This window comes from Cornus florida, unplaced genomic scaffold (assembly GCF_030987335.1).
Source record: "Cornus florida cultivar Cherokee Brave unplaced genomic scaffold, ASM3098733v1 CherokeeBrave_3.0.0_Hap2_Chr03, whole genome shotgun sequence".
In the NCBI taxonomy this organism is placed as follows: domain Eukaryota; kingdom Viridiplantae; phylum Streptophyta; class Magnoliopsida; order Cornales; family Cornaceae; genus Cornus; species Cornus florida.
In genome coordinates, this window is record NW_026775573.1 from 16,929,021 (window position 1) to 16,938,935 (window position 9,915).

Consider the following 9,915-nt stretch of genomic DNA (forward strand, 5'->3'; position numbering starts at 1 on the left):
TGTGACACTCTAGTTTGTTTTCTTAACTGACATGGACCACATAGTTCATTCTTAGGCATCTTCAATTTAGGCAAACCTCGAACAAGATCATTGTTAGACAAATTCACTAAATCATTATAATTCACATGTCCAAGTCTTTTATGCCATAAAACAGCCTCATCAGTAACTGCAGAAAAACACATAATTGAAGGATCTGAAAACACAACATAACAATTATCAAAAGTTCTAGTTCCTTTAAAGATGCATTCACCTTTTTCATTAGTTACAAAACACTCTTGTTGAGTAAATTTGACTTGAAACTCCTTATCACATATTTGACTAATACTCAACAGATTAGTAGCTAAACCTTTAACATATATAACATTTTTTAACTCCCCAATTCTTGGAAATTTGATCTTACCTCTACCACTTACAGTAGAAGCCTTACCATCACCAAAAGTAACAGTACCAACTGAGCATTCCTTAAATGTGGTAAATAATGTTCTATCCCCTGTCATATGCCTAGAGCAACCACTATTAAAGTACCAACCACGGACCAAGTGCTCTAAGTGCAGTGTGCATGGCAAGGCATTTAAAATTCTCTTTCTTTACCCAAACAAGTTTAGATTCATTATGCAATGATTTCCCTATTGTTCTAGGTAAAGTGTCATAAGGCTCAACAATCCTAATCCTCTTCTTCCTCAATTTTGAACTCTCTAGATTTTTCAAATTCTTTCCTAATTTAATTTTTCTTTTTTGATACTTATACTTGATATGCCTTTTTTCACCACAAAAATGATATGTTGAAATAAGTTTAGGAGAATTAGAAATAACACAAGGTTTGGTTTCAACTTTCACAAAAATATCTTTTGATTTTTTAAAATACAGATCCTTTGAAGTTGATGCCAAATCTTTGTTACTCATAACATTCCCAACCACACCTTTCAACTTATCTATTTTGCAAGTGTCAATATCAATTTTCTGAAACGACTGTTTTGATTTAACAAATTCACTACTCAAATTATCAATTTTAAGTTCCAGTGATTTATTAAACAAATTTACCTTCTTAAGTTCCTTTTCCAGAAAATCAATCTTATGAAGAAGATTCAAATTCTTAAGGCCAATTTATTCCAAATTCTTATTAGAGACATAAACTTCTAACTTATAAATATCTCTATCAAGTTCAGCAAGATTCAATTTTTCTAACAAATTTTCAAAATCCTTTTTAAATTTTGACCATTCACTTTGCATGCTTATGACAGAATAAAAAAATAGGAGATAAAGGCAACACATCAACAACAGATGAATTTTCAGACATGATGAAAAAATCAACAATCAATCAACAAATATGATCTACTCTGTATATCGAGTATCCCGCTCTGATACCAAATTGTGAAACAAAAGTTACGCGGGGTGCGGAAACAGTTGATTTTAATTGTGATTAACTCCTTTAATGACCTAGATCTGATTATTAGGTCAACTTGCTTAATTTATGATTGATTAAATTGTATGATCAATTAAACATCCATAATCATAAATATAAATACTGAAAAGTAAAACAAGTTAAGTTTAGAGAGATTGCACTAGGATTTTTAGCGAGGAAACCCCAGTTGATAAAATACGTCAACTGTTATGGAAAAACCTCGTGGACTTTGCAGTCCAAAGTAAACCAATCCACTATGTTTGAAACAAAGTATACCGAACTTTGATTCTGGCTCACACCTTATCGTTCTACACCACACCAACCGCTGACGATACTCTGGCTTTGCGACTCCCCGTCCAATAGCAACTTGATCTCAGGCTTACACTTGATATTTGTAGAAAAGTAGCAGGTAGATCAGACAGCACTCCAAGAATGTTCCAACCCTTTCAAAGTGTGATAGCGCTTACTTCTGTTCTTCAAGATCTGAACTCGATTGTAGAAGAATTAAATCCTGCTTCTCATCTGGAATATTTGAATCTTCAGTATAGCTCCGATTCCGATGAGATAGAGAACAACACCACTAAATTACTCATGAATATATGTGTATGCTCTCATAAATAAATTCAGAATAATCAGATTTGATTTTCTGAATTTTCTCTCTCTAGAAGGCTTTCTCAAAATATAGAATTGATTTTCCCTAAAGCCATTTCATCAACCAATGTATATGCCAAGGTTTATATAGAGTTTTGAAAGTCTCAATCCTTCATAAAATATGATAAATTTCGTGCATAGGACTTAGAAGGAAGTTGGGATAAAAAAGGAAACATTCAGAAGAAGGAAACTGAAGTTAGAATAGTACCAGGACGTCTTGAACCTGTTCGATAAATTTTGAACTGGTTCAAGATGGACAGACTCTAAAATCGCCACTCTGCTGAAGTTGAACCTGTTCGATAAATTTTGAACCAGTTCAAGTTGAACTTGTTTGATAAATCTTGAACCAGTTCAAGATGGACAGAATATAAAATCTTGTTCAAAACCTTTCAAAACCCTTCCTAAATGTTCTCAGTACCTCTCAAAACTTCTTATAACATTGTTCTCATCATCTCAGAGTGTAGTATCTCATGAACACCTGACCTTCTTCAAATCCGCATCCGATCGTTAATATTTGAAATTTCGTACTGAAAAATTACAACTCGATCGGACTTGTTTTGACATCGAAATTAGCCAATTACAAAATATATCTCACACTTAATTCTCTTTATTCTCTTCAAAAAAAGCATTCTAACACATTACTTGTTTGATCACTTATTTATTTTGATCTTTCAGCTCTCTCTATATAAAAATTGTTTACTTTATTTTTTAATAATATTTTTATTCTCCTAAACGGTTGGAAAAATAATTGGCAGGTTTGAGTCAACACTTATTGAGAAAGTTGTGGGAGAAGTTGCAGATAAATTAAATCATACCCATTTAAGTGTTACGGACCACCTAGTTGGAATAGACTTTCGTGTCCAAAAATTGAGTGGGTTTCTAAAGTTGAGGTCAAATAATGATGTTAGGATTGTTGCCATATGGGGGATTGGTGGAATAGGTAAGACCACAGTCGCTAAAGCGTTGTTTAATCGCATGCATCGTACTCGTGAGTTTGAAGGCAGTAGCTTTCTTAGAGATGTTAGAGAAACTTCGATGCAACCCAACGGCTTTGTTAAATTACAAGAGAGCCTTCTCTGTGATCTCTTGATGGATAGAAATCAGATAATAAAAAGCGAGGATCATGGAATTGAGGTAATAAAACGACGAGCATGGTGTTGAAAGGTTCTTCTTGTTCTCGATGATGTGGATAACATTCGCCAATTGAGGGCATTAGCTATAAATCGTGATTTGTTACGTCCCGGAAGTAGAGTCATACTAACAATTAGAGATTTGTCTTCAACAACTTCGCTTCAAGTGGATAAGGTGTATAAGATCGAGGAGTTGAATGAGGATGAATCCTTTCAACTCTTCAGTTGGCATGCCTTTAGGAGAGATCGTCCTGTAGAAGACTATAAGAGCCTCTCTAAGGAAGTAGTGAGTTATTCTAAGGGACTTCCTTTAGTTCTTGAAATTTTAGGTTCCCATTTGTCGAGCTGCAGAGACATACTTGAATGGAGAAGTGAATTGGAGAAGTTGAGAAAGTTTCCTCACAAGGATGTTCAAGGAAAGCTTACACTAAGCTTCAATTCACTTGATGACAAACTGAAGGTTTTATTCTTACATATTGCATGTTTTTTTGTTGGAATGGACCAAGATTTGTCAATCAAAATATTAAAAGGTTGCGGTTTCTTCCCAGAATCTGAAATTGGGGTTCTATCTCGTCGTTTTCTTGTCACAATTGATGGGTATAACCGGCTGATGATGCATGATCATATTAAAGACAAGGCTAGAGAGATCGTCCGCCAAGAATCTCCTGAAGAGCCAGGTGAACGTAGTAGATTGTGGCATTAGGAAGATATTCTCGATGTATTGAGAAGTAACACTGTAAGAGCCCAGTGCCTAAATTAATTACATATTTTGTTACATTAAAAATGCATTAACACACAACACATCATGAAAGTCACACAATTTGAGATGTGAACCTATGTTCAACACAATGTCGCATACATACGCACACACACACATATATAAATATATATACTTATATTTGCAACTTTTTATTATCATAAGGGGACGAAAGCAATTCAAGGCTTGGTCCTGAACTTGCCAGAATCGGAGGAGCTACAACTAAATGCGAAGGTCATTACAGAGATGGTGAGGCTGAAAGTGCTTCATCTCAATTATGTCCATCTAAGTGGAAGCTACAAGCATCTCTCTGGAAGACTTCTATGGCTATGTTGGAAAGGATTTTCTTTAGAATGTATACCATCCGCCTTAATTTTGGATAATCTAGTTGCTATTGACTTCAGCTATAGCAAACTCAAACAAGTTTGGAGAGAAACAAGGGTATGATGATTCTACTATTTTTTAATCATCTTCTTCAGATTACTTAATTATATATAATGATATGCTTGAAAATCTATTCTCTCTTTCTGTCACTGACAGGTTTTGTCCAAATTGAAATACCTCAATCTAAGTCATTCCTATTTATTGATTGAAACTCCGGACCTCATGGGATTTACAAGTCTTGAGGAATTGTTGCTTAATGATTGTACAAAGCTGGTAGAGGTTCACTGATCTATTGGATGCCTACAAAATCTTGTTATCTTGGATCTGAAGAATTGCAAGAACCTTCGGAAGATTCCCCTGAGCATTTTTATGTTGAAGTCACTCCATTATTTCGATCTGTCCGGCTGCTCCAAGTTAGAGTGGCCAGCATTTTTTCAACGATCGTCACCTGAATCAAGCTTTTTGTCGTTACAGTTATCAAGTAGCACGAGGGAATTATATATGGAAAACTGCAATATAACAAATGTGCCCAGCGAAATTGGTAGTTTGGTATCCTTGTAAACCAATGTATTCTGCCCGAATCAGTTCCAGCGCTTCCAGTAAATTTATTGGGATTGATGGCAAACGATTGTACATCATTGCAAAGCATACCAGTGGAATCAAAAGCAGCAGAACGTCGATTGATGTCTTTTTATTGTTGTCCCAAATTAGTCAACAACAACGTTGCATATAATTTTAGAAGAAATGTCCTCAGTTATCAGGTACAATACTCTCTCTCCCTCTCTCTCTCTCTATATATATATGTATACGTAGTATATATATATGTATACGTAGTGTACTAGAAACCAATTAAGCCTCAGCTCGTGGGTCTAATGTAGGCACTGCGAGAACAAGAGTTGGATATTATTCTTCCCCGGAGTGATGTTCCCAGTGTTGGGAAACGTGCTAGTTTTAAAAACTTTTCGAGGGATTTAAATTCATAGATCTTGATTCATCATATAGAGACAAGTTTTATGCAAAAAATAAAATAAAATATGATGTATTATTCAACTAAAAGATTGAATACTTACATCAATGTTTGAGTAAACCTCAGATCTCTCCTCTAAAGTGAATGTTCTCACTTATTGTAGATCCCTTTTGCTAGACATCTTTTCCATGGATCTCCATCTTCTTGGTAATGGTCTTGCCTTTAGGAATCACTCATAAGCCTCCTTGAATGACCTTGGAAAACTAGGCTTGTGGGAGCCTCCATTAGATGAGAACATAAACCCTAATTTTCTAGAGAGAGAAAATTTATTCCTTTTTCCTTCTCATAAAAATCACACCTTAAAATATACATAGACCATGTATATTTATAGGCAACATAAAAATAAAGAAAAGGAAACAACAAATCCTTCTCCATCTCTAATTCATATGTCTCAAATCTAATATGATTCCAATATCAAGTTGGGCTATGAGTGAGAATCCATTGGGCCTATTATTTTATTGGCTACAATGAATTAATAATTGGCCCGGTCCATGGACCCAATTCAATTAATTCATAAATTAATTTCTACTCCACTAAAAGAAATTAATTGAACTCCAATTAAATAATAAATAACCTCTAAGTCAATATTACACTTTGACCCCTCTACGCATAATTAGTTATCGGATAAATATAGCCATCAATCCGACTACTTAATTAATATATTTATTTTGGTACCTTTGATTATTTCTGGCTCGATCACAATAAAACATTTGTTTGACAAAAATAATAATTTAAATAAATAAATATATAATAAATCATTTTGTCTAAAAACACACGAAGGCCTTCGAATTTACTTTGTGATCAACCATAATCAATACAAAATAAATACAAGTAGCAATGATGCAAATATTGAAAATATAACCCTCTAACTATTAATTACATAACTACCCAAAGTGTCGGTCTAAGGATCCCGAAGAATCCGCCGAACAAATCAAAGTAATTATTAATTAATAAAAGAGTCTATACTTTTCTCATGCTTAAGAGTCAAATGTCATGACGGTAATAGGGAGTAATTGCATACGACGGCTCTCGCAATATATCTCAACCTAACGCGGATCCAGTTCAAGTCTTAATTAATTATGAGTCCATCCATAATTACCGACTATGAACAATTTATAATTACTATTTATATATCATGCATTGATTGTCATCACATACATATATATAAATATTTCTTGTAATTAACTGGACACTATCAATTTCATAGTGAATTGAAACATAATACATTGAATTCACCAATTATATAAATCATAAATATTTCAGATATGTCAGGAACATATGTCAATACAATCCAGATAGGAATTTGCTATGCCAGGGCATATAAATCCCAACAGCTCCCACTTGCCCTCATAGCCAATTCAAATTGCACCTAACTCCAATGTTATCCAGATGATGATCAAAATTATTGATCAATGACACCTTTGATAATGGATCAACAAAGTTGTGTTCCAATGCAATGTTTTAACTACAAGTGCATTTTCTTGCCGGACAATATCATGTCGAACATGATACTTCCTCTCAGTGTATCTTGTTCCTCTATGGAACCTTGGGTCATTGGTTTGGACTACTTCTGCACTATTGTCACAATATAGCTCGATAGGCAGGCTAGTATGCTCCACAACCTCTAAATCAGTGAGATCAAACCAATAGGCTTATATTGCCACCTTTAAGGCTGCAATATGTTCCACCTGCAGGTTTGAGTCAACAGTTGAAATCTGCTTGACAATCTACCAACTGATTTCCCTTCCATTAAGTAAACATACACTAAGTCATGAACCTCATAGTATCTACTTCTGATTGAAAATCAGAACTAGCATACCTGACTAGGACCATATCATCACATCCATAAATGAGTATGATATCATTGATTCTCCTTAGATACTTAATGATATTTTTCACAATAGACCAGTTGTCAAGTCCAGTATTGGACTGATCTCTACTGACTATCCCTACCATGTAGCGGATGTCCTGTTTGGTATAGACCATGGCATATATGAGACTCTCATATGCCGAAACATATTGTTCCAGTCTCATTTGCTCAATCTCCTCTGCTAGTCTTGAAAAACTACTTACTAGAGAGAGCGATCCATATCAATAAAGCAAGAACTCATTCTTTGAGTTATGCATACCAAACCTGGTCAAAACTTTATCAATGTAGGATTATTAAGATAAGCCTATTTTCCTTTTAACCTGATCTTGCAAAAGCTTGAACCTAGGAATATAGCTTACATCTTGAAAATCCTTCATTTAAAAGTAATTGAACAACTACCTTATAATTGATGACAAAACTTCCACGTCATTATAAATGAGTAGGATGTCATCAATATATAGAATTAAGAAAAATAATGACATTCCCTTGTACACTCATGATTTATTCACTAAGAAATCTTCTGGTATCTTTTTGTAGATTAACTTGCCTTCCATAGGAATCACCCTACTAGAAAGTTCTACAAGATCCCAGAATTTATTAGAATACATAGATTCCAACTCTGATTTCATAGTAACTCACCAAAACGATCTGTATCCACATCGGTTCACGCTTCCGTGTAGCTTACTGGGTCCAACTCATGTTTAACAGGGATGTCCATAATGGTCTCACCTAAAAACATGATTCTGTCGAATTGGATGATAATCCTCCCACTACATCAATGTACCGATGCAAGAATCTGTGTAGTAGATGATGCTAACGCATCAATAGGGAATTCATATATTATTCTCAATCTCTATAATAAGTGTGTTCACATGTGGTACATCTGGTACTCATACCAAATTCTCTAACATTATGCTACTAGGTATGTGATTCATAATATGATTCTTCTATAGATAAACAATGAGTGAAAACAATCAACTTTTATCTTTGAGATCATAAAATAATCCATCCTAGTGACATTTAGAGTAGCTATCAAATCTAGCATGCCTATGATCTGATTCCAACTTACTTGTCCATATCAAACGCACGTGTGCAAGACTACCCCATATGTGCATATGATTCAAACTAATATTTAGTCAAAAACACAGCTCAACGGTATCCTTGATACAGACTAAGATGGAATGCAGTTCATAATGCGCATCGATGTCATTAACGCTAAACTCTTAAATGAAAGAGATAATGTGGCATTACTGATCATAGATCTAACCATGTTAAGTGGAATTCTGTTATTCCTATTTGACACCTAAATTAATTTAGCGTCAATTGCGAAAAACTGGTACACAACACCCTCATTGACCATATAGTCTTTGCACTATCCCAAGAAATACTCAAATACTCGATCAGATCGAAGTGTCTTGATAAGTTTACCTAATCTGAGCTCCTCATCAGTCTTGACCCTCTCGGAATATACCAAAAGTATAAGACTTGTGTCGCAACAGGTAAATTTATCCAAAACGTGAGTAATCTTGATTGGATGTTCATAAGACTACACGTGTACGTGTGTACCGACTCCAATTGTTCTTTATGTCTATTTCATTTGGCTGATTAAGCCCTTAGAGTTATCTATCCTTCAAAACAAGATTCACAAGTTTGGTTTAGGCTCCTCTGCCTCACTAGGTAATAAACCTTCTTTAACCAATCTTTAAATCTCATTTTGATTGATTACAACCCAAAAATAGACACCAAAAATACAATGAGTCAGGAATAACAAATTTTCTCTTAACATTCAATCTAGAAGATGCAACATTAGTTTCTACATCCTGCAAATCTTAAGAGCTTGTGATTATAGTATATTAACCATCTTTCAATACACCAGAAGCAATCACATATCTATTCAATTTTATAAAACCAGTTATACAAAATAACGATATAGTTTTTATAAGCCAAAAGTGAAATAAGAATGAGATTGCGTTTCACTTCTGTGCATAAAGATAGTTCTCTAATACTAATATCCTCATACTCTCTAATTTCAGATGTAATACTCCCACTGACTTAACTACAACCTTGGCATCAGGTCAAAAGATAAATATATACCCATATCATCAAGGCTTCTGGATTCCTGAAATCCTTACAATAAATTGCAAACATGTTTAGTGGCTCCAGAATCTATCCATCAGGAATCAATAGATACAACCACATAACATGGCTCAATGATTAAATATATATTTTCCTATGCCACGTCATTGCTTAGACAGTTTGTCCTTCAGTGTCTTAGTTAACGGCAAAAGAAACAGTTTCATTCGCCCTCAACATACACCGCCTTATTCCCTTTAACCTTTTAGATACCTATGTTTTGTGCTAGCCTAGTCCTATTATCATCCTTCTTCTTTGCTTTGCCCACCCACTTGGGCCTAGAAGAAGATGGTATAGACTAGGTTAGATTGATAGGAACGCCCATACTCTTGATTATCCCTTCTTCTGTTACCAATTCTATAAGAATATCAGCGAGTGTGAACTCAAACTGATTCCTTATTTAGTTCACTCTAACAGACTCGAATGAGTTTGGTAACAAGGCAATAATCATGTCAACTTGAAACTTACCACCCAAGTCAGCCTTATTGATCTCCAGCTAATTTTTAAATAATAAACAATCATTTTTCAAAATTTGATTTCAAACTGGAGTTCATCAGGCTA

At 34.5% G+C, this 9,915-nt stretch overlaps 1 protein-coding gene across 1 annotated transcript; it reads left to right on the forward strand.

Moving 5' to 3' along the window:
• Positions 1–559: 559 nt before the first annotated feature.
• LOC132301191 (disease resistance protein RUN1-like) lies at positions 560–3,886 on the forward strand. The gene is made up of 3 exons (XM_059798467.1): positions 560–567; positions 2,809–3,106; positions 3,218–3,886. The coding sequence occupies exons 1-3, from the start codon at positions 560–562 to the stop codon at positions 3,884–3,886; spliced, it is 975 nt and encodes a 324-aa protein (XP_059654450.1).
• The last annotated feature ends 6,029 nt before the right edge of the window (positions 3,887–9,915 follow it).